The sequence below is a fragment of the Helicoverpa zea genome, chromosome 5 (assembly GCF_022581195.2).
Source record: "Helicoverpa zea isolate HzStark_Cry1AcR chromosome 5, ilHelZeax1.1, whole genome shotgun sequence".
Classification (NCBI taxonomy): Eukaryota; Metazoa; Arthropoda; class Insecta; order Lepidoptera; family Noctuidae; genus Helicoverpa; species Helicoverpa zea.
The window spans coordinates 3,313,871-3,340,968 of NC_061456.1; the positions used below are offsets into that span (position 1 = coordinate 3,313,871).

The 27,098-nt window shown below is 37.5% G+C and overlaps 1 protein-coding gene across 1 annotated transcript in view; it reads right to left on the reverse strand.

Annotated features, from left to right (window-relative positions):
• The window catches only part of LOC124630620 (calcium uniporter protein, mitochondrial), a 98,257-nt gene that overhangs the window by 22,632 nt on the left and 48,527 nt on the right, over positions 1-27,098 (reverse strand). Inside the window, exons 3-4 of the mRNA XM_047164583.1 lie at positions 4,054-4,175; positions 1,787-1,942 (exon numbers count right to left, since the gene is read on the reverse strand). Coding sequence (XP_047020539.1) covers positions 1,787-1,942; positions 4,054-4,175 — 278 coding nt within the window. The remainder of the gene's footprint in view (positions 1-1,786; positions 1,943-4,053; positions 4,176-27,098) is intronic.

Here is a 27,098-nt window from a genome sequence, read left to right on the forward strand (position 1 = left end):
CTATATTTACCGGCGACTGTTATTCGGTAAATAACTTTTTTCTTCGTCTTTCATTCACGCACGTAGAAGTATTTTCTTTTGGCACTTTTATTTTCTCGGCGTTATTTTTGGAGTGGCACTTATTTTCCGGCATTATGCCTTTTATAAGAATTATTTATATAAGTATTTTCGTTGATATAATATTAGGTCACTGACCTGGTCTTGGGTTGAATGTTTGAACCTGCATAAATTAGTCGCCAGGGTGGTTGAATACGAATGTACTGAGCACATTCAGGCCTCTTACCGTGCAAGTATTTGTGTTTTGAACCCTTGACACAAATAGAGGGGTGTTATAACCGCCATGTATGTTCTGTCTGTGACTCTGTAGCGCTATAATAGCAGCCGAATAAACTGATTTGGATGCGGTTTTTTTTAAGTTGAAAGCTGGTTTGCCAGAGATGATTCATAGATCCGTTTATCAAAATCGAATTCGATTTCAAGTTATCAACTGTTTTAGCAATCGTAAGGTGTTTACTATACCGCCCTTTCAAGTACAAATTCAACACAGTTGATGAAACATACCGACCTATGTACAAACAATCTTAGTCTACATACTCCATTGCTAATCCATCGGATATCCTTTACCCTCACACGTAAATCACAACTATGGTCCAACTAATCGAATGGGTATTGAATAATGGTGTCTAAGGAGCTTCACATACATATATGTGTGTGTATGTGGTTGGCTCGCCGCCAGCCGCCAATTAGACCGCTTGACAAACACAAACGCGCTTGACCGAATATCAATTAAATTGGTGTATGGGACATATATTGTAAGAGGACCTATATATGTGTTATAAAGGGAAATGGTTTTGATTTAGTTTGCAGTTTGAGAAGCGTTTGGTTGAGATTTAATTTCGAAATGGACTGTGATTTCATCTTTATTGAAATGTGTGTGTTTTACTTGCTTAGTCCATAAAAAGCGATTAGAGCCTTTAATGTTTAAAACTTCTATTCATTCACATAACACAAAATGTCATATGTCTAGTTGTGTCAGCCAATGGATTACAAATGTTAATTTAGAAATTATGGTAGTAAGCTGACCTTACAGTCCCTATTAACTAACACATTCTAGGGGATTGTCTGTCCAGGGGCCCGATTCTCCTAAGTTAATAATGTCAAAATCGAATAGAAATCTAATCGCAATATGATCGCAATAGCAGTTTTAACCATATCAGGCATTCTGCTACTAATAAAAGACCAATCGTATTCGATTGACATTTGATTGGTGTGCGATTGGTCTGCTATTTTGGTGATTTTGGTCAATACGGTAGTTTGCTGTACAATCATTTTGCAATCGTAAATCATTTGCAGACAAAATGATTCATTATTGAATGACAGAAAAGGATAAAAACATTTATTTCAAAGAAAAAATAGCGGAATGCCACATACGTTTCAATCGTAATCGAGTCGGGATTGGATATCAGTCGAATCGAGTCGAACGTGAATCGTATGTTGCTTAAGTAAAATTAGGAGAATCGGGCCCCTGATGTAAGACAAGACATCCTACTAATATTATAAATGTGTCAGTTTGTGAGAATGTATGGATGTATGTGTGTTATTCTTTCACGCAGTAACGGTTGGACCGATTTGGTTGCGTATGTAGATAGGTGATACCATGGTTTAACACATAGGCTACTGTTTATCAACACGCCACGCGAGCGAAGCCTCGAGCGGAAGCTAATAAGAACCTATATATGCCTTTTGTCATGTGGGGTCCTCATAAACTACCTAAAAACTTACTAACCTGAGGCGGAGTCTTGACATAATACTCTGTGTCGTTGATGATGAGTCGGAAGTCAGTCTCGAGCAGCGCCTCAATGGTGTCGCTGGCTGCTATGCGCACGCGCTCGTCGGCCGCGAGTGCTGCTGCGCGCTCCACGCCGCGGTCTTCTGCCTTCACCTGTGGAAATAACATGATATTGTAGTTTAATTGATATTGAATTAGGTCTAAAAGGACAATTTACAGGTTGAAGTAAAGGTCTTCGAAAATTATTTATTTCAGCTTATAAGTAAGGAAGATTGCTTATAAATATGCGAATGCAGATAAAAGCAACATATTTTTTTTCTTCTTTGTAATTTTGAAGACTATACTTAGCCGTGTCCCACTTGAACATAAACGTTAGTGTTCTTAAAACAACTGGTTGCCATGAATTTTCGCGTTCAATTTTGAAAGTAAACATTTGTTTAAAGAAAAGCGGTCATTAATGGGTGATGGTAAATTTCGGCCTAACAGTGTTTAGAAATGTGGCATAAAACACGTATATTTTTGTAATTAAAGGTTCATTTCAGCATGTTATTCATAGTATTTAGCCGTAAGCCGTAAATAATAATCATATGTATTTTAGTTTAAGTTAGGCTACGATGGAATTGGCAAGTACTTTATGTATAAAAATTCCTTAAATAAACGAGAAAAAAAAAGAAATGTAATTTTACGTTCGATTTTTCGTCTAAAAGTGTGGGAAGTACTTAAGTGGCTGCCTTTTATGGTCTATTATCGATATAAAACCTAAAATTTCAAAAATCTGTAACATATTCGAGTGGCTATACAATGTCGATAAACCTTGGCCACAATCAAAACTTTGACCATAACCGTAGATGGACAAACTAGAGCTAAGTAATAAAAGTAATTATCGATATTTCCTCCCCTACCAATTGATTGGCAGCAGAGGTATGGAATGAACGATCGTATCTTTGATTGGCAATCAATCCAGCTCGGTCGGACCATGTGTTTCAAACAGTTTTATGTTCAAATTGATAAACGTTCGCAATATTGAATGGTATTTACTTTGGTGGTATGAAAGAATAGCATACGACTGATTAGTGCCTCAAAAATAACATTTAAATCTTGACTGATATATAGTATAGTGTAATTACCGTAATTGGTAACTACTCCATTCAGTCGAATAAAAATTGTATGTGACCTCCAGCGGTTAATGAGCTACTCTAACACAAAAAGATTTTTAATTTTCAAATCGGACTCATTGGTCCTTCAGATAGACGCGTTCAAGTAAATAAAGCAACTCACTATTAACCTTTATAATACTATCACCTATGGATTTACGCTCGTTCTCTCTTAAAGGTTAAACATTAGATATGTGCACAAAGCTCAATTCGTGGGTGCTTATCTATTGTATAGCAATTGAAATACAATTCAGTTCGCAGATAGACGTGTATGCAAATACTAGACGCAGAACGGAAAGTGGGCAATTGTGTTCTGTGTCGCCACTCGTCCACTAAGGGCCCATTATATATCAGACTGATGGCCACTCGTATGAAGCTTGTCTCTATAGATAAGGTTCGTTTTTGGAAATAGACAGTTCGTTATTGTAATAGAAACACCATTGGCTTAAGAATTATGTTGGTATTGTTGAATATTGTCACATTATTCGCGTGAAATAACGACTGTCTTATGTTTTTTATCACGATATAAAAGATTACCTCATCTAACGGAGACGATATAAAGATTGTTAGTACTGCCGTAAAATATTTAAAAAATCCAGCACTGCTTAGTGGAAATTTTAATTAGTATTATGTTATGTCTAAAAGGCCGATCCACCTGTTGAACTAAAGTCTCCAAAAATATTTTTTTAAGATAAGAAAGGCCGCTTAACATCTTCGCCAGACACAAATTACAGAAATTATGTTGAACGACTTAATTACAGAAAGTGAGTTCGTCATAAGTCCGAAAAATGTTGTTGTTGATAAGTTTATTTTTTAGATCGTTGCCTGCGTTGGATACTTTATGTGGTTACTAGCTGTTTACCCGTGTCCCAAGGATACTACTTGCTTCCTGCACGCGGATAAAATATACCATATTGTAGCTTCCTAACAGTTAAATTATTTATTAAATCAGTTCTATAGTTTCGGAAGGCTTTAACCCTATTTTCAAATACTACTCTAAGTACAGCAGTATAGAAGCTGAAGTCATATCATAAAGGAGAATATAATCACCTTTTTATGTACTACTCTAAGTACACAAAAATCGTTGCTGAAGTCACATAAAGGACTCACCTGTTCCAACAGGTCGCCGACGGTTTGCGAGACGGGACGGAGTGTGAAGCGGCATCGCTCGCGCCGGGACGGCAGCGGCACGGTTATCACCGGCAACCCGCGCCGGTACGTTACCGTCACCTCTGGAACAAGAGAAGGGAATGTTAAGGCGCTTTCTTGGTGAGGATTGAATACCCATAGAGGTAGTGGATACCGTGACAAAGCTAACAGGCTAACTAGTCAAGTGGTGTAGGATTTTTCGAAAGAGTTACCGCGGCCCTGGTGAAACTAAGACTCTGACCCTCTCTCACCCTGCTAACCTACTGCGGGAGGTTAGCAGGGTTCACCTCATTTGATAATTTCCCACCAACAAAAAAAGTCACAGTCTAAAAGCTTGAAAAGAAAAAATGATGTACGTACCTATCGAAGTCTTTATCAAATATCGACTACGCTTGGACACCAATTATAAAGATTTGCAAATATAATAATACCTATATATAATTTCGGATAACGTTATTCCTCCAATTTAACGTAAGTTGCCTTCCTTGATTGATGTTACAGCCGAAGTGCTTATCCCCATTCATAAGCGTACCCTCTATCCTGGCTTTTAAAACCTCTTCAGTTCTACAGCACCTTACATAGAGCACCCTCATGCCCTCGGGCTTATTGGTGTCTTTGTGTGCGTGACACTCAAACACTTACAAGTGGTGGAATGAAGGTGAACGAGGTTTGCCGCTTCAATAGGAAATTGGAAGTGTTTTGGTAATGATTAACAATATTTGGGAAGCACTCTTTTGAGGTACGTTATTGTAAGGGTTTGTTGGAAAATTAATAGTTTCTACCAAGTTATTTTTATCTTTCTTTATAAAACTATGAATTCGTAATGTATTGTCTTCGTTAAAATTGTTTAAAATATTTATATGTATTATTTTATATTATAATTAAATTAAGTTTAATACTCACTTAATATAATAAACTTACTTGTATTTAATTAAGTTATTTTTAAATTACTGCTATTGCATTGGGTATATCCTGTAGTAATAGCATGTCAATAAATAAATGAACCATTGAAAAGAAAAGCAGAAAGATAGCAAGGCCGACTACTAGACAGGTTACAGTTACAGCCTTTTTATCGTCCCACTGCTGGGCACAGGCCTCCTCTCACACGGAGAAAGATTGAGAATTACACCAGACAGGTAACATATAATCAAATAACGCAGTCTTAATTCAGAAACAGTTAAGTACGAGAGCACACAAGGTATAAACTGATTAAAATGGAACGAACCGAGTCTCATCTCATTTCCACTTGAGCGAGTTAAAGAACTTTTGTTCGAAAAGACTTCAGCAGGTTTGCCGTGAAACATTCGTGTGAAAAGCGTGAAGAGAGAATCTATGGAAGGGAATTTCCGAACCATTGATCGTTATTTTCGGTGCTTCATTGATGAATATTTTTCTTTTTTTAGTCCTTATACAGAATTGTGTGTCAGTTCGCTTTAACTGCTCCTGAATCGTCTCTACTATCTATCTATCTATCTCATCATCATCAGCCTATCGCAGTCCACTGCTGGACATAGGCCTCTCCAAGTGCACGCCACTGAGATCGATTTTCGGCTACTCGCATCCAGCTCCTGCCAGCCGTCTTGCGCAAGTCATCACTCCACCGTGCCTGAGGACGTCCTACACTACGCTTGCCGAGGCGTGGTCTCCACTCTAGAACTCGTTTACCCCAACGGTTATCGGTTCTTCGGCTAATATGGCCAGCCCACTGCCACTTCAGCTTGCTGATTCGGTGGGCTATGTCGATGACCTTGGTTCTCTGACGGATTACCTCATTTCTGATGCGATCCCTCAGAGAAATGCCAAGCATAGCCCTTTCCATAGCCCGCTGAGCGACTTTAAACTTGTGGACCAGCCGTACCGTCAGTGTCCACGTTTCGGCTCCGTAAGTCATGACAGGTAGGACGCACTGATTGAAGACTTTCGTCTTTAGGCACTGTGGGATCGACGATGTTAGGACTCGACGTAGCTTCCCAAATGCAGCCCAACCCAACTGAATTCTCCTATTCACCTCGTCCTCAAAGTTGTTTCTACCTAACTGCAATGTCTGCCCGAGGTATACATATTTCCGAACAACTTCGAGAACGGCACCGTGTATCGCAATCGGTTCCGGTAGAACATGTTCATTGAACATGACCTTGGTTTTGTCCAAGTTCATCCGTAGGCCGATGCGTAGAGAAGATTCAGCCAGGTCGTTCAGCATTTGTTGTAGGTCCTGCAGCGTTTCTGCCATGATGACGATATCGTCAGCAAATCGCAAGTGAGAGATGTGTTCGCCATTGATGTTGATGCCACGTCCTTTCCAGTTCAGCGTCTTGAACATATCCTCCATTGCATTAGTGAACAGTTTCGGGGAAATAACATCCCCTTGTCTCACTCCTCGATGCAACGGTATGGGCCTTGTTTGCTGATTTTGTACTTGGACGGACATTGTAGCGGCTTCGTAGAGACATCTCATCACTTGGATGTATCGCCAATCTACTTGACAACGCTGCAGGGACTCCAGAACAGACCAGATTTCAACCGAGTCAAAGGCCTTCTCATAGTCCACAAATGCTAGACACAGGGGCTGATTATACTCTTCGGTCTTCTGTATAATCTGCCGCACTGTGTGGATGTGGTCTATGGTGCCGTATCCGCTCCGAAACCCAGCCTGCTCCGGTGGTTGGAATTCGTCGAGTCTTCGCGCAAGTCGGTTCGTGATCACTCTTGAGAACAGCTTATAGACGTGGCTTAGGAGGGAAATGGGTCGATAGTTCTTCAACTGGGTTTTGTCTCCCTTTTTGAAGAACAGGACGACAACACTCCTACTCCACGCCTCTGGAGTTCTCCCTTCAAACAGGACGGCATTAAAAAGCTTCTGGAGCTCCCCCAGTACGGGCTTTCCTCCTGCTTTTAATAGCTCTGTTGTAATGCCATCCTCGCCAGGGGCTTTTCCATTTTTGAGCTGTCTCAGAGCGATCTCGATTTCGCCACTGCTGACTTCTGGCAGGTCTTCGGTGAAATGGCGCGTTAATGTGGCTCTAGAATCCTCATTTCCGGGATCAGGTCGAGATGCATGCGATGCGTATAACCGGCCATAGAAATTTTCCACTTCCGAAAGGACTGCGGGCACCGAAGAAACGACTTCTCCACTTGTTGTGGTCAGCTTCGTCAAGTGGCTTCTTCCAAGAGATTGTACGAACACCTTTGACCCCCGATTCAGCTCAATTGCTCTTTCAATGTCAAGAGTATTGGAGCACCGGAGGTCACGTCGTACGTGCTTGTTGATCTCTTGGTTTAGAGCCCGCTTAGCTGACGAAGTGACAGGTGGGTTTTCACGTCGTCTCTTCATAAGCCCTAATGTCTCTTCCGAAAGTTTTGATTTCTTGCCCTTACGCTGCATGTTACAGAATCTCGAACCTTCCTCCCTGAGGATCCGAACCACATTTTCGTGGTTCTGGTTAACGTCTGTTGTGGTTTCCACGGCGGCAAATCGGTTCTCCAAATTTGACTGGAACGTTTCAGATCCTGTCATGGTTTGGAGCAGTGTTGGTCGGAGCCTGGCCTTCATCAGACGGAAACGTTCAGCCTTAAAGTTGATATTCAGAGAGCCTCGGACAAGTCGGTGATCGCTACCGGTATTAAACCTATTGATCACGGAGACGTCTCTGAATATGTGCTTCTTGTTCGTCATGATGAAGTCAATCTCATTTTTAGTCATAGTGTCGGGGCTTTGCCACGTCCACTTCCTTTGGGGCTGCTTTTTGAAAAAAGAGTTCATCAAAAAGAGCCCCTCACGTTCGAGGAAGTTGACGAGCATTTGCCCCCTATGATTCCTGCTTCCAAATCCATGGGATCCTACTGCCGATTCGCCGCAAATCTGTACTCCCACTTTAGCGTTAAAGTCCCCCATGACAACGGTGTAATGGGTCTTTGTAGTGAAGTGGAGGGCCCTTGATATGTCATCAAACATATCCTCCACTTCATCGTCTGAATGTGTCGAGGTCGGTGCGTACACTTGCACTATCTTGAGGCTATACCTGTCGGTGAGCTTTAAGATAAGGTACGCTACCCTGTTCGACACACTAGACACCTCCACAACGTTATCAGCTAGGGACTTATTAACCAGAAACCCAACGCCACCTTGGGATTGTTGGTCTCCCTCTCGGAAGTACATTAGGTGACCTGATTCGAGGGTTATGGTGTCCTCCCCCTCTCTTCGAACTTCACATAACCCTAATATGTGCCACCTAATCTTCCCAAGTTCCACCTCGAGTTGCGCCAGATGCGAGTCAAGCCGTAGCGTATCTATCTATCTTTTCACATTTAGGGAGTTTATGTAAATCTTCCATACCTGTTACTGTTACAGCCTTTTTTTATCGTCCCACTGCTGGGCACAGGCCTCCTCTCACACGGAGAAGGATTGAGCATTAATCACCACGCTTGCTCAATTGCTTCCATACCTACTGATGTCCTATTATGAATTTTAATCAATAGTCCTTATTGACTTTAATATGAGCATTGCGTGTCTACAAGAAGATTCTACATCAGATTGTCCCATTACCATTACTTATTTTAACTTCAAAATGGGTACCTCACCCTTTTTAATAACTCATAGCGCAAGAAAACTTGTAGTCCCTCACCCTTCATCATAACTTACATTGAAAGAAAGCAGTTACCTCCCTACACACATTTGAAAGAATGGTTTTGCCACCATTGCTATGGTGCACAGTGGTCTAAAGTAAATAGTTTCATTATACGCGGACGGACACAACCTGATTGTCCTCACGCTCCACTTACCGTGTACACTTGTGCGCGAAAGTGTTAAACGATGTTAGAATTCATTCATTTATAGGTGCGCAAAAAATACCAGTGATACATTGCGAACCCGGTTATGTTTTTATCACAGAAATGTTTTAAACAAATATAAAACAACTTCAGTGATATACCTGAAACTTTCTCCTAAGTCTTATAAATACTATGCCGAAAACCGGTTCAGTGAAACGTAAGATATTCACGCACAAACATACATACATAAATACCAAACTGAAAAACTGAGAACGCCCTTTTTCGGAGTCGGTTAAAACAACTTAAAATGATAAATGAGAGTAGATCTCATAAGAATTTAGTGTCAATTAGCACGTTTATAGTTAGATCTCTTAAATAAATATAAGCCTTGTTATGTCTGACGCTTCTAAGTGGATAAGCTACAGGAGTCGCAATTAATTATTTCGGGTTACTCCGCACAATGGGGATTTCTATCCCAAGCCACGGAACCAACTGTTGCGTGACTCAAGACTTTAATATTTATGACGTTTTAACATACAAAATAGTGTCAAACTGTGCAACTAGAAATTAAGCTTAAAAAATTATAAAAATATTGACGAAACGATAATTTATATCACAAAAGGAAGTATCGATATTGACAAAAGGAAGTAGGAAGGAAACTCAATTAATTTAAACAATTATAAACAAAAGTAGGAACAGCGAACTAAGTGCAATAAAAACCAATTTAATTATGAGACGTTCCGTCAAAAGTAACGGCGAATTAATTTGAACGATTCCGCACGCAACTGTACAAAATACTTTGTTAAACTTTCAAGCAGATTAATCGTTAGAAAGAGACGTACGATAATTATTTGTGGCGAAAGTCACGAGCGACAGCGGGGATAACTAATTGAATCGCTTATAAAGTTTCAATGTATTTATAGTAACCACGGATTAAGGAAAGATAAGCGGAGATGCTACAGTGTAGGTAGGTCAGGCGCCTTCATCTAGGTCCAAAACATACGGTGGTATGACCAAACCGACCACTTACAATTGAAGGACCAAGGTATTACAAAAAAATGGGCGGGTTCCACATAAGGCGGGTAAGGGCTGAGACAGTAAGTAAACAGTAAGACAGTAGAGGATTTTTAAGTTATGGCATCTCCGCTAGTTATTTTGTTCTCCATGATTCCAACTATATGAGAGGAACATTTCCTTAAGCACATAATTAGCAAAGAAATTTAATTCTGAAGTCACTCATTCGGTAACTTTGGAGTTTGAGAGAAGTTAGGAACATGTTAATGTAAGAGTATTCAAATATAGTGGGAATTTAAGAGCGTATCTACTGCCTGTGTTGTTACAAAGTTTCAAGTCTACATGTTTCTTAGCTTGAAAGATTCCTCGGAATTTTCAATGAAAGTCGATAATACTTTTTCTTCTTCTTCCCTTTAGTGAAACTGTTTGTCAGACATCCTGGCCTCTGACTACCCTTAATAACTGCGGAGGATGTCCAAATGACAGCCGCGACCCTCCTATATAACGTGCTTTCCGAAACACTGAAAGTATAAGTAAACAATACATAACGAGCAATTTACATTATAAGCCTACCATAACCGCATAAGCACCATAGCGATAAAACCCCATAAATACTCTTAAGGAAGCCATTAACCGGTGACAAGCAGCCAAAAACTTAATAAAATATTTATTAGCCACAGGTGGTCGGTATTTGAGGACCCTTAAACCTGTTCAACAGCTTTAATACCGGTTGGAGATTCACATTTATCTTCCATAAGAACACCATAAGGGTGCATGTCTTTATATTGGAGGAAGTTAAGCCTCTTGATCTTCCGAAATACTCGTGCAATTCATTATTGAGATACTGTAATGATTTTGTTTGGAAATAATAATGAATTGCCGGTTCTTCTGGTAAGGCCCACTCTTTGGAACTATGCACCTAGGTTCCGTAAGCACCTGTAACAGGTCGATATGAAATAAAAATCTTGGACTTAGACTTAATGGGCCTTACTACAAAAACTTTAAACCCTGTTTTACACTTGTCTAATAAAATTTTGGCTGCAAAATGAACCATATGTCAACGTCATAATTTGTCATTTTTTTAGACAAGTCTTAAACTGACGTTAAAAAGTTTTTGTGGTAAGACGGAATATGTCTATGTTTAATAAATCTGTTGCCACTTTTATAACGTTTATTCAATCGGTTTCCATTTGTTTTGGAATCCACACATTTTAACAACTTACTATAATGTGTCTATCCATAATACGGAATCAATTAATTAATAAATTATAGGTGTGAAAATGAAAACAACAATAATATGCATGTTACACGTGAATATAATTGCGTAATTAATACTAATTAGCGCATTATCCAACACATTGTTTGCGATAAAGATATATTGTCATTTTAATTCGCCTTTTGATTTACTATATTATTACTTAAATTTCCACTACGGGTAATTAATAGGTACACTCTAGCCCTCTATGCAGGGAATACCTGCTTTTAACAGACCTTTTACGTTTTTAGATATTGTCCATCATTTTTTTAGATAATAATTCAAATGTCTGAGGAATTCCAAACGTCACTAAATCCGCGTAATATTTTTTTCACAAAAAACGTGACTCATGTATTATATAAATCAACCACATTTACCGCCACCTCGTATAACTTGCGCCGCCATATTTAGTATGCGCGTACGCAGCATAAAGCGACGCCCGCGCAGTGGGCAGACGTTGTAATTGCCCTGTCACTTTCCTAATTATCATCACGTTGTCCAGCGTTTCTCTCCAATGTTTGATTTATAGATATCACTTTTGCATGCGACGGTACACACTACTCTTTTTATTACCTTACTTTTAATTTATCTAATAAAGTTCTGATGGAGATTGAACATTTTTCATAACAACAAAAAAATATGTGAACATTTTGCATGCGATGTGAATTTATCGCTGTTTGTTTGACAGCCATATTTGTTTTACATACAGAAAATTAATAGCTGAATAGTTTTGAAATTACAGCTCTTATTTGCGTCGTAAAATTATGAAATTACATGCGGGGGTATCAATTTCAATGCAATGAAACATGTAATCAGCGTATCAATAGATTAGAGGAATTATCGATAAAAAGATCCCAGCACTAACCAATGATCCGATCAGCAAAGCTATTTTGCATTTTCATTTATTTTGACGGTGACAAAATACCGATATATTCGACGTTTTAATCCTTTGTTAGCCATGCTCTATTGTTTGAATGAATTAAATCCACGCAAAGATTACCTAATATTGATTTTCGTGACCAGTATTGCTTTGTTTATCTGATGTCAAACTTTTTCTTTTATTTACATTTCCACACTTTAATTCGCAAATCTGTTCGAGACATTCTTTAATTCAATTTCAAAATTAATGCCACTGCCGATGGAATAATGTCGGTGCCGGTCACATAGAATATATCGCTATTCTTATAGACACTTCATAAAATAACAAAATGTTTGAGAAGTCGCAACATTATACATTATATGCCACTGTATACCATACAAAACAAAGACGTTACCTTATATCCTATTCCCAAACAGGCCTAAGCCGACAGTCTGAACAAACAAAGATTATGCCTTATTTCTCCACAAAAATACACAAGATGACGATTCTTCTTCCTCCTGCCCTGTTCCCAATTTTATTTGGGATCGGCGCAATATGCCATTCTTTTCCATTTTTCCCTGTCACTCGTCATACTTACACTCACTCCCTTCCTATTCATGTCATCTTTAAGGCAATCCCTTAGGTCTTCCTCTTCCTCTCCATCCATCTACATTCATACTTAGCACACACTTTGTTGCATGCGTATCATCCCTCCTCATTATATGCCCATACCATGACAACCTTGAACTTCTCATCTTTAAACAATATGACGAATCAAAAACATATTAATATTCGGCCTCCTGCGATCTCCCCGTCTACCATGGGAACTGCTTCGCGCATCCGGACAAAATATTGCTTATGTATATTCTTCGTCGACGTAATATGTACCTATGGACTATCTTACCCCTTTTCTCGGACCAGCATATTATCTTCCAAGTAAACAAGAAGTTTATCTTTATAAGAATTTTTTATAATCGGTAAAAGATCTCAGAAAGAAAGCGTGTTTATTTTTTGTGTATTTTTTACACACCAATTTCAACCAATTTTCTTAACACAATTATAATCCTCAGTTTCGATTTAATCTCGATCACGTAGAGTTATAAATTAAATCTTTTTGATTGTATTTCGTCTTAGTCGAGTCTTTAAATCGCCAATTTCTTCTGCTGCCAAAATAATGACATCAAATATGTTTCATATAGCTTTCTGGTTGGTTCCACTTCTCTTAATGCCCTCATTTCAGCATGTGGAGATACAAATTACCGCCATTTGTTATTATTTGTCTGTATCGACTTACTAGCTCTGCGTATAAAGGAACAAACCATTCGTTAAAGCGTTTTGTTTCACGAAATGCGTCGAAAAAGGCAAAGCGAGAAAAAATTAGGAACAACTTTTGCGCTTTTAGTGCCGGGTATTTTTAAAAGCCGATACAGAAAATTATCTACTTTAGCGTAAAATAAACGAATGAATGAACGAAAATATGTTCCCATAAAAGCAAGAAAGACTGACAACCAGTTTCACTAAGAGGTAACGGGTCACTCCATGAAAAGGCTAGGCTAGGCATTAAATGCAACAGTTTTATCAGATGATTATTACCGTTTACCTAATACAGGCATTTAGGATATCCGAAGGGGATCCAATATCTTCAGAATTTGATTACTTTCAGAAGCAATGTTTAATGATGCTTGCACGAATTAGCATTCTTAGTATTAACATAAAATCTTAATTAAAATCAGCAGAGCAAGTCTGATCAACAATCTATGCTATTAACTCGCGCTAATTGTAGAACACAATAAAATTAATTGAAACAATATAAAAGAAAACTGAAGAAGTCATGTCTTTTCATGAGAAACTTTAAACATGTGTGTGGATATTTTTTTTTCTTCGAAAACGCAATAGGTATATGAAGAGGGTTCGCCTTATAAGAGGGGACTATTTCACACCCTCATTTCTCCTGATTTCCACCTCCAAATATTTATTTATTTATACAGCATGGAAGACTTACAGCAAGATAAAACACATTGTAATTTTGAATGGTAATCGGATAGCCAATAACAGGTATAGACGTACCTGTCAAAATTAACCAAAATTCTGTGCTACTATTAGCATTTAACATATACATATTATTTATTTGCATTCCACAATGTATAGAGTAGGTGTTACAATATGGCTTAGATAGGTACAATTGTGGACCCTGTAGGGCACAGCAAAATAAAATTAAACTTATATAAATCCATGCGTATAAAAACTGACTCAGAAACTTTTAAATAATAACACAAAATGTTTATATTTTGATACCGACTATAAAATGGAAGAAGGAAACTAAATACGGATCGCAAGCGACGCCGGGACAGTAACAACAGACTTATATTAAACCTCGGAACGGATATCAACCCGCACTCTGATAAGGCCGGGTTTACATTGCATAGTTAATTGTTGAAAATGTAATTCATCATCTGCCTAGCCCTTTCCCAAGTATTTTGGGGCGGCTTCCAGTCTAACTAGTGCTTTACAAGGAGCGACTGCCTGTCTGACCTCCTCCACCCGATGCAGTTACTCGGGCAAGCCGATACCCCACTAAGACTGGAGTGGTGTTGAAAATGTTATTATGATCGTAAAATTATTTTTTATGAACGTAACATCCGACTAAATCAGTGGTTCTTAACCGGTGGTCCGCGGACCACTGGTGGTCCCTAGAGGCATTCCAAGTGGTCCGCGAAGCTTAGCTTTGACGACGTTGCTATACGTTATCTAACTTAATTTTTATCGACTTGTAATTGTGAGCGGGGGTTTTCGCATGGACGTACATGTATCGGGTGTGTCGTACCTAGTCCCCCCATTCATGAAAATGTATGTTTGGGCTACATTTTACGTAATTTTGGTTTTGAGTCTTAAAAAATAATTAAAATTTCACGCTCGCTTCGCTCGCGTATTCAGAAACCGTATGCCCTTACCTTTGCATTTGTCAACAAACAAAAAGTTAAGTACGTTTGGGCTAAATTTTACGTAATATTTGGTTGAAGGCCGATAAAAATTTCGCGCTCGCTTCGCTCGCGTATTCAGAAACTATATACATATTTTGCCATTTGTCAACAAACAAAAAGTTAAGTACGTTTGGGCTAAATTTTACGTAATATTTGGTTTAAGTCCGATAAATTTTCGCGCTTGCTTCGCTCGCGTATTCAGAAACTATATGCCCTTATTTTTGGATTTGTCAACAAACAAAAAGTTAAGTACGTTTGGGCTACATTTTACGTAATATTTGGTTTAAGTCCGATAAATTTTCGCGCTCGCGTCGCTCGCGTATTCAGAAACTATATGCCCTTATTTTTGCATTTGTCAACAAATAAAAAGTTAAGTACGTTTGGGCTACATTTTACGTAATATTTGGTTTAAGTCCAATAAAAATTTCGCGCTCGCTTCGCTCGCGCATTGGAAACTACATAGGCAAGTTTTTCTTTAATTGTATTTGCACACAACTGCCGACATGCGTTTAGCTTTGAGTAGAACTGACCCAAAAATTCAGATATTTTTTTTGATACATAATAAAGAAATGAGTGCTAATTTAGGTAAACCGATGAGGTGGTCCCCGGCAAGACAAACTTTAGTAAAGTGGTCCCTCATGTCAAAAAGGTTAAGAACCACTGGACTAAATAAAACTATTTAAAAGTGTAAAATATGAAAGGAAAAATTTCGAAAATATTTTCATTTACAACCTGCTGAATAGTCGTAATTCTAGTTTACAGTCGACACTAATAGACGGAATCGCTCCCGAGTCACTACTAAACATTTTTATTTTCAGAACGTGGTGAGACCTAGTTGGACGAGTTACTTGCTCAATGTAAACACAGCCTTAGAATTTCCCGATTCTCAGAATGCGGGGGTATTTTATGTGATATTATTTACTCTGTAATTTAATGAGGTTTGTACTCGTATGTAATGAAATCGTGTAATCGCGTAATGAGAATTTGAAAATGTATTTCGAAGCCATAAACCCACCGAAACCATAATTTAATGAGGATGGGAAAATGAAAAACCAGAGAAATTAGATGCTTATTTTTTAATATGAGGAAGAAAGCTTTCAAAATGAATGTATATATTTTCTTACATTTATATGAATTATATCCTCGATCTCAACCAGAAAATGACTCAGTGATTTTATAATAAAAATGCTGTTGTTGTATAAGTATCATGTTAAATATAAAATTCAGCACAAACTACCTCATTAACATGGGTAGTGTTAATGAGGTAGTTTGTACTTATGAACCGACAAAGAAAACAATCAACAAAAGCAGCGTTCACTATTGACGTTTAATCGATGATCAAAAATAAATTATTAATTAATCACCAATACACAATCAGTGTAAAGGGGAACAAAGCTTTAATCACCATTGTTTGGGGATTATTGCGCAATGCCGCTGCTCCATAATTCATGAGGAAAATTATATGCTGACGTAGGAATCGTCCATTGCTTTTATTGTTCGGAGCACTTTAGTGGGAACACTGCTAAATAAGATAATGGAAATGAAATCGGATTTCTGCAGCTGATTGGAAGTTTATGGCTTTTGTGCCTGCGAAATTAATGTAGAACGTGTTACGGCCTTATTAATGGTTTTAATTATGAAGTAGTATATTTTTAAGGCTGGTTTTCGCCTGCAGTTTCGCTCGCCCATGGGTACTGCTTTGCATAGCACATAAAGGGGCATCTCGATTATTGAGAGATTTTACAAATCGGCCCATAGTTCTTGAGATTATTGCGGAGTCTTCAAATAAGAAACACTATTTCACATTTATAATCTCCTTATTTGCTAGCCTTTTTTTGTTCTTCCACCAATCAAACTAACCGGGAATGTATAACTAAATTTCTCAGAGTAACCCCTACTTATCTTATAAGGAAAAATGATTTACCCAGGTGGAGTAGATTAGTAATCTGGGTCTGAATTCCTTTGCAAACGAACCTCCGTCACTGTCCAACTGTTTATGACTTCAATGGACACCCGTTTCAAGGAGAAATTCTTTGAGAAAACTTCATAAGGAATTAGGGTAGTAGTTACTTACTAAATAGTTCCGTAATTAATTATCGTACCTATTTGTGTAAGAAAATTAAACAAATTGTTAGTTTCATAAAGTCTCTTCTAAATTATTACAATAATTTCACCCAATTAATAGATTTAACACTCTCAAATCTAATATCCTCTAATACCTATACCTTTTTTAACTCATTTAATTCCAAACACGTTTTCAAAAGACTGCTGTCATTAGCACCCCAATAAATGTCCGTACATTCCTAGTGAGGTACCTGACAACTTCATTCCGGGACTCGACCCCGGGAATTCACTTATCCTCTTGACTCGAATGAAAAATGTCCGGCATTCCTACATGAGCCAACCCAACCTGAAATGACTTGAAATTAAAATATGGGCTCTGTATTAAAGAAAAATATTTATTAGGGGAACCGTACAGTACAGTATAATGTGCGTGGTAAGGTGAAAGTGTGTTGTTTGCGCCATACTCATAATTTTCAATTTTGTTATGATTTGCATTTTTTGGTTAGGGATGGTAATGTTGTTTTGAACAACAATGAATATTAAAGAAGGTGATGACGACATTGGTGTGCTCAAGTTCTTTTTATAATAAAAAATAAATAATAAGCCGTAAAAATAAAAAATAAATAATAATTCATATCATTTCAGGTACCAAAAAGGTAAATATATTTTTGGCACCTCATCGATTCGAAATAAATACATATTACTTAAATTAAATATTGCCTGAACCCTTTACCTGTAAATTAAATTATCCCAATTTTAAACTGCTACCCTTCAAGGCAGTTATCATTTTAGAGGGTGGTTCGAGTGAAATACAGCCAATCCCGTGTACACGGTGCGTCACTTTTTACCGTTCCTTTTATGAGCATTGTTAAACAAACCCGTAAATCTTCAGCTGCTTTATTTATGAGGAAAAACATGCTTAGTAAGGCAGTTTATTAGGACATTACCTTTGCTGGCATTCATTTCTTTTTTTTTTCAGTAAGATGAGGAATTATTTGAATAATTTTAATATTGTGAATTTCCGTAAGACATATTTTATTTGTAGCCGGATTCGTTCGATGGAAGCAAATTATGAACTTACTTGCTCATAATAAAATGGAGTCTTGTCAGGTTTTTGGTGATATTTTTATTATATGTATTAATCTTCGAGCAATGTAGTTATTACAAATGCCTATGTATAAACTTTGTTGTTAACCTTTGAGAACCACAAAACAAAAGAAAATTGTCTTCTTAAAAAAAAAACTAATAACAAAAACAGAAACAAATAACATTCTTCCTGAAACTTAGTAGGTAGTAGATTATCGAGTAAAGTGTCGGCATTCTAATTTGAAAGTCAGAACAACACATTAGCAGTGACCCAGTAGGGTGCGGTATGGCCATAAATATTTCCATAATGATATTTTACAGTCCAACATCACATTTGTATTCTGAAATGCAATATATGAAGTCGCGGATTTTGAATAAATATTGTTGGGTTATGTGGAAGTTATCATGAGATGTAATAATGCATTGTTGAACACAAATCATGCACTTTATAGTCGGACCAGAGGATATATGAGATTCTAAGCTTCAAGCATGAAGGTTTGTCTATCTGCCTTACAAGCTAAAATTACTGAAAGTACACAGATAGTTTAAACCCTGCGAGCATGGGCGTTTATCTGGTTGCGGAAAGCGGTTATCTCCTGTCGTGGATGAAACTGCGGGGAACAACTCGTTATTTAGTATTGACCGACTATTTAAAAGATATCAATCGGTTCAGAAAAGAGCCGTTTGTCTCATTCTTCTGATGTCTCACTTATTGTATTCCTATCATCTTCACATTGTCAATAAACATGTATGTATTGGGCACTTTTATGATGTGAATATTCTCACGTCTATCAGTACAAACAGATATGTGTTAACTGCAGTTTTCTCGCAGCTCCAAGTGTATGTACTAAATCATCTCGTCGATAGATCAATCATGCTTTATCTAACGTGCTATTAAGTCAGATTCCATTGTCGAGTTCTTTTGATCGATTTTATGAAAGTTGGTTATCGTTTACATCTTGGCCCGAAAAAATAGTATGAAAATCTTGACTGTGATTAAATTGAATAATTAATTTTTCGTTTAAAATGTTAATAATCGCATGTATTATAGAGAGACAGTTAAATAAAGTAAACTTACGTGTAGTAGAAAAGTCGTTCAAATTTTTTTAATTTTACCAATATTTCATGTCTGCAAAGTACAAAATAAAACTTTCAACTCACCCAAACGTTCACCTCAAAAATAGGTACATCACCAATCACTATTATGTGTCTCATTTAAAAATCGAATAAAACTCACAACAATTTCGCGACTCACTCGATCCCGGAACTATAGTACCACAGTGGTACTCATTCACGAATCATCCTCGCTCGAACGCCCAGATATAGTCATGAGGTTAATCAGTCACCGTGGCGAACAAATGGCCATGTGGACAGTAGGAGGCACTTGGTTCCTTCCGACGACGTTTCCATCGGGAAAGCATCCACTCGTGTAATTAGAAGAAACGAGAGCGAAGCGATTTCCGAGGCGGATCGCGCAACAATTAGTAGCCCGTGGAAGATGGGCAGTGCGCTGTGAGCGGATAGCGGGGGATTAGCTGCATAACGTGGTTAAGGTAGCTTGTGTTGATAATCTTTCGTATGATCGTAATGACTGTATTAATTTGTTCAGCAATGGAGGCCAGCTCATTTTGAGATTTCTAACGAATATGCATGTATACCAAATACTTAAGTTAAATATTTGTCTGGTCGAAAAATTTACCCACCTATAAGCTAACACGAAAAAACCTTGAATTAGGATTGGATGAAAACTTAGTTCATTACATACGGTACATGTATTTTGGATCTTGTCTTATCTCATATTTGGACACTGTTATAAAGAATTCGGACACAAAATCAACCTTCCAAAGACAACGAACCGTCTATAACTTGCGTCCACAAACCCGCCATCAGCTTCTAACACAAACTAATTAACAATAACGTAGATCGGGCGCGTGGTCTGCGCACGCGACGGTACGCTTCACATTCGCGCCGCGAGCCGCCCGGGCAATACGTTACGGGCTATCTCCAGCACCACGGCACCCTGATCCTTCTACCTTCAGCCTCACATACGTAACCACGCGCGCTTTATAGCCTAATCACAAAACTCGGAAAAGTCGGAAAAGTCGGAAGAGTCGGAGAAGTCGGAAAAGTCATCGTCACTGTTTTGAGTGAGGGTGTCGTTGGTGGCGTGTGTCGTCAGTGACGGTGTGTGTTGTGGAATGGGGTAGAGATGGGGGCGGGACACAGCGCTGAGGGCGATGGCGGCGCGTACGCAAGCGACCCGCCCGCCCACGACCGGCGCAAGACACACAGTAGGAGGCGGAGGTGAGTCTATCGATAAATAACTACAAACGCTTGTATAAACTACTAGGAATATTATTTGTACATACAAACAATGTATTAATAATCTTATTTATCTTTATGACTTACCAGGGTGTGAAGTGTGAGCTCATAATTGACATTTGAGTTTTAGTCATGATTCCTAAGGTCCATTTCAAACGGTATTCTTTAATGTATAAAATAAAAAGTAAAACTAACATGTAGGCCTTCTAAATAAACTGTATATTCTTACGTAAAGTTTAGTACAGAACAGTAAAAATATTCAGTTTTAATTGAAGACGTCGACTGTAATTACGAGACGATAAACTGGGGCAAACAAGAAATTACCATTACGAACGTTTTTAGTTGCATTTTTACAGACATCTCGACTGTAACGTATAAAAATCTTCTCTATTACAAACATCGTGTTCCAGATGCAAATACGAGTAGAATTTCCAAACATGCAAATATCATCGGATAACGGAACATCTACGTTCTGAAATGTCATTAAATCTGTATCATAAAAACATGAGCGTGAAAAAATTTACGCGTCCATACGTCTAAGCTACTTTAGTATACCAGATTTAAGATTAGACGAAGATTAAACTATAAAATGCACCTTAGCACATTCAACACAAGATGCAAAATCGCTTGGCTATTTTCAACAAAGAATACGGTTGCTCTGGACTATTAACGTAGTGTGCTAAGCGATTTGGTCTTCAATCATGCTTTCGTAAATATCGGGCAAACGCCCGCCGGAATGTGAAACTCAGCTAGACTGTCAACTAATAACTTGTAAACAAAAATAACAATAAAGTGTAAACAAAGGTTGTGTTTTGAATACTATGACTTCGACAGGTACCTATTGTTATAATTACGGGTGTCTTTAGTGGTTCAATGCCAAGTGGTTGGATTTGTTTTGGACGGAGGTCATCCTCCGAGCCTTTTTCCCAACTATGTTGGGGTCGGCTTCCAGTCTAACTGGATGTAGCTGAGTACCAGTGCTTTACAAGGAGCGACTGCCCTATCTGACCCCCTCAACCCAGTTACCCGGGCAACCCAATACCCCTTGGTTAGACATGGTGTCAGACTAACGAGCTTCTGACTACCCGTAACGACTGCCGAGGATGTTCAATGACAGCCGGGACCTACAGTTTAACGTGCCATCCGAAACACAGTCAATGGTGTCTAAGATATACTTAGAAAGTACATACAAACTTAGAAAAGTTGCATTGGTACTTGCCTGACCTGGAATCGAACCCGCGCCCTAATACTCACAAGGCCACCATGACTTTTTTTGTTTTGGACGGAGGTGTAGGTATTTATTCTCATCTAGTCATTTCTAATTCTAAAGGTGAACATCACAATTTAATGTTTCACTGTTTACTTGTAGACAGGATATTCCCATAGGGGCATACCATATGTTTATTTGAAATTGATTACATAACTGACAGAAGGAAAGCTAAAGAAATTAAATTCGCATTCAGACGTATACAGGAATGAATTTTAAGCAGTGCGCAAAAAAAAACTGTTGGTCCAGAATCGATAACAGAACATATCTGCATCATCAGTAAAAAAATTTTTTTCATTCTTTTGTCCGCCCTAAAATCAGCAAAATATGGATACCAACTATTCTTACGCGCGCCGAGCGGAGCTCCGTCAGTAAACCGGTTTCGCGTTGCCGCCGTGCTTACTATGAGGACTGTGACCGTACTATCGGATACAAAATAACTGTTACAGCCTTTTTATCGTCCCACTGCTGGGCACAGGCCTCCTCTCACATGGAGAAGGATTGAGCATTAATCACCACGCTTGCTCAATGCGGGTTGGTGATTACAGACTTTATAGTCCAGGTTTCCTCAAGATGTTTTCCTTCACCTTTATATCAGCCATTGGTGTCTAAGATATACTTAGAAAGTACATACAAACTTAGAAAAGTTGCATTGGTACTTGCCTGACCTGGAATCGAACCCACGCCTTCATACTCGAGAGGTTGGTTCTTTACCCACTAGGCCACCACGACTTTTTTTTTTTATATACAAAATAAACATCTTGCGATATCAATAACTTTTCTTTTTTGTACTAAAACACTACAAAATAAAAATATACGTATCTATAAAACTTATTTAACTATAAGTTGACAAAGTTTGCGCACTGGATAAAATTCATTCCTGTATAATCGCTGAATTTGTTGAAAGCTACATCTACTGCTGCCGATGAAATTCACTTAACCTACATGATAGATTGATTTACTCCGGTCAATATGCGTAACCTTATAAATAAGTCAAAGAACTTCTGTTCTAAACCTCTTCATAATATTACATAACCAAAGATATAAATCATCAATATACACGATTACGATAGGTCAAGGATTCAGTCTGGAAGTCGGTCTAGACTATTATTATACTTGGCACCTACCCAAACGATTATAAGGCATTTTCGGACACTTAGGGCGTGCAAAAATAGATCTAAATTCGAAGGGTTAAATATCATTATTGTTTGATTAGTTTAGATGTAAGCTAAGTACTATTTAGTTGTTTGGGGTTTAGTGATAAATAGTTCTAAGACAGTTTTAGTACCGATTAGAAATGAATGTAACCTGTAAGTAATACAGCCGTTTATTTATTTTTCACGGCGAATCAACTGGGGCGGCAAGGATTCAAATGAAGTATTATCTATTGTTCTTAAATCTTACAAGTGTATTCACTTTTTTGCGTTTTACCCTTTTAGTAGATTTTTCTGAACTAAAACTAATGCCATCGACCAAAAAACTATTAGTGTATATTTAAGATGTAGTGTAAACATCGCAATGCTGTATACATCGACAAACTTTGTGTAAAAGGTGTTCGACAAACGTTTTCACTTCGACGAAAATCCTTATTTATTGACACATTCTACATTTGTAAAGGTGGTCCTTTGCAAATACAGGTACGAATTGGCTATCATGAAAAATCCTTTGGGCTACAATATATGTATTTACCAAAGAACCCTTCTGATTCAATTATAGGCCAAAAAGTGTTAGTAAATTATTCTAAATCCAATACAATTTCATGCCTGTGTATTTGCTAATATAGCAGCCAAGTTACATAAAATTTTAAGTATTTTTTGTGAAATAATGATGACCGTGTTTCGAAAAATAAATTACATAACTATATAAACATACGCGGAAAATATATAAAAATTACAAACGAGAGGTAAACGAACCTTTTAACCTTCTTAGTTGCGACTATCAATGGCGTAAATACTCGTAATTAGGAATAATATTTTAGCAAATGAATTGTATTACCAAATGACGTTCATATTATACCACTTAAAGCGAAAGCAACTTAACAAATTCGTCACCAGTTGTCAAGAGGGAACGTGACCTTAGAAGTTTCTCCCAAAAACAAACTGTGGCAAGAAACCGTAACTATGGTACAAAGAAGTCACAAAACTGAAAACTTCTGATAAAAATAAGTTCCCAAAAAACAATTAAAAAGTCAAAAGGCGTGTTATAATGCGGAACGCGAAGTTCTTCCTAGTTTTCCCCGGAACTCTTTCATTAATGAGGAAAAAGTATGCGACAGATTTCGTGAATTTTGCCCCAAGGAAACATAGAATGGAAACAACTTTGTCTTTGGTCTCAAATGCATTCATAATAACAGGAAAGTTAATTTGCAATCCTTTTTATAATTATACTTCTTTGTGGACTGAGATATAAAAAAGAAAATAGAAGACTAGTGGCTGGTGTAAAATATTTTTCAGATGGGACAGCGAGCGAAAATTTATAAATATGTAAGAAAAATTTCTGCAGTAGGATACTTGAGAATGGATGCTATAATTGGGGCTTTAGCCTTCCCGCACACTGCAAACTAAACAGTTGGTCCGATGTTAGAAACAATTTTTTTTTTTAATCGTGAATTCGTGGAGTTTTTTGACGGTCTGATAGTGGCCAACTACCTAATCGGTGTTATGTGCTCACTAATATTCATCTTCATACTGATTTATGAGTCCAAACAGACTATCGGTCGATTTTTTTTGTTTACTCTTAGGTAGCCAAGCTATGTTCCAAGGGTGTTACATTTTTATAGAGGGATTCTACATAAGCAAGCCATCTTCCAGATAGTCAAGTTGTGAAATACGTACGTGCTAATGCTGTAACTATGGCAGTTACATGCACACGTGAGACAGTAGAAACAAAGTTTCGTCATTAGGAACTAAACGGTTGAAATTGTGTCTGAATGCAGTTGGCTTGTACTTTGAAATGTTGCGTATTTTGAATACTAACATACTTTTTACTTTGCAATAGAATATACGCTTACAGGAGCTAGTACAGATTTTTTTCTATTTGTACCTTAAAGGCTCCGAAACTACTGAACCGAATGAAAAATCCTTTCACTGTTGCAAAGCTATATTCATCCCGAGTAACATAGGCTATATTCATCCGGCTGCCGGCCGTAGTTCCCACGGGACGCGAGTGGAACCGCAGGAAAACGGCTAGTACTTGATAGATTGCTGGTGTCGACGTATGAAAAGCATCCATTTCTTATCATAAGACCCCTACGTGACCTGAAGAGCTCTTAGAGCACCTAAGTTATTGACTTAAGCTGGTTTTGACAAGCTTTACGTGTAAGATATTCAGATAACTGAAAGTATCTGCACTGCAGTAGACTATGGCTTTCGAAAAGTTCAGACTTTGTGACCAACGCGTACAATAATAATATTATGTATCTATAGCGTGATCAAGTCATCGATTACATACATATGTTTATTAAAATCAGATGTCTGGTTTTCACGAAAGATTTGCGTGTTTTGTTTACGTTGCCGTCTTTTAGATAATTATCGTTTATGTCAATTTGTATGCAAACTGTTATGCACAATTTGCATCGTTTTGTTTGTCAAATAACTGTAAGAAATAAAAAATTGACATAATGTTAATTTGTTATGTTTGAATTCTACACCTATGAAAAGTACCTAAATTATAGTCAGTGAGGAGAGGCCGGGAAATAAACCCCTATTTCTCTTCCTATGTAAGTAGGTACACTATTTTCCCTTTTGTAAGATTTGGTAGTGGAAAGTAATTATTTATTATATTTATATACACTGATTGCGATTGCCATTCTACAATAAAATAACCTTTAACCAAATACACAAATAACCCAACTTCAACAAACCCCCAATTTTCAAAAAACATTACATTTAATAACAAAAAAATTATAAAGTACAATTATCATCAGACCGTGGTCCATAGATCTGCGCCATCTTAACAACATCCAGTGAGACGCGCAAGCGCAGCGGTACAGAAACAATTGGAGCATAGCCTAACTGAACGTGTTGTCTTCCGTTATCAAAGTTTTTTTAGTTATCAATATGGAAAATGCTAGCGTATATAGTAATTATGTGCGGATATACGTCATTTGTCTACTTTCTAATGAATTTTAATTGTTTTTTAATAAGTTAATGTTTGGTAAAAAAGGAATAATTTTGATTGACGCCGCAATCAAGATTCGCAGACGATGAACATATGCAATATAGAAAAGAAAAAATATAAAGGCCACATTATGGTTTAATTATTGGCTTTATGGGTAAAATAAACGCAATTATAATGATTTATATTCTTCATATCTATTTATGATTACTGTGCGTGCATATGCCATAGTTGACTGTTTTATTAATATGTGTTTCTAACAGTACAATCACCGTGATTTTAAAGCTTGATACTATGTTCAAGACACCTCATGTTATAGTCACAAATTCAATAACTAATAATTTACATAATTACTATATAATAATTAATATATAATAATTTACACGAGTTGAAACTAGAAGTAATTTAAATATAACCACTTTTCGATCCTACTTATTACATAGGACTCAAAAAGATAATGGGTGATCCGAACGGAATTAACTTGCTCTAAAATGACAATTCATCATTTTATTACCTGACTGCCAAGAATCGTTGTTTTTCAATATATTTTTTCTATAGTCGACATAAAACCCCATGTCTTTGTTTCTTCACAACACATGGTAAGCAATTACGGTACATTATGACATGCGGTTTTCTCGTAAACGCCAGTGGCGCCACCTGGCGGCGGTGATTGCAAATGACGTGAAGAGAGCGTGACGTACAAACGTACATAATCAGTGGCGATAACGCTTCAAGACTCACAAGTTACATTAATAATAATATTAGACAAGAGAGTAATAAGTGAATATTTATAACTATTTCATTTTATGAATGAAGATTTTTTTTTTTTGGTTTTTTAAATAGAACATTATTTAATTCGTCTCTTTTACCCGTATTTTGATCTTTGTCTTAGTGTCTAGACTTTCAGTACTTTCTGCCAATCGGCCTTGAGCAAGTTGTAAATTCAAATATCTAAGGCTTCCAATCATAAGGTTCTTTAAATAGAACATTAATATATTTGTCTCTTCTGGGGTCATTTGATCATTGTCGTAGTACTAGATTTTGTGCATTTACTGACAATCGGCTTTGGGCAGGCACGATGATTCATTCTCATATCTCTGGCTTTCAATAAACAGCGAAATATATGAAGTATATCTTCCAAAAAAAGTTAACTACACGTTAAACATTAATAACAACCAAGAAATCTTAGATACGGAAAAATGCGAAAAGAAATAGCGATAAGACTAAGATAAATTACCACCATTATTGTATTATCTAATCTTAAAGGAACGGGAG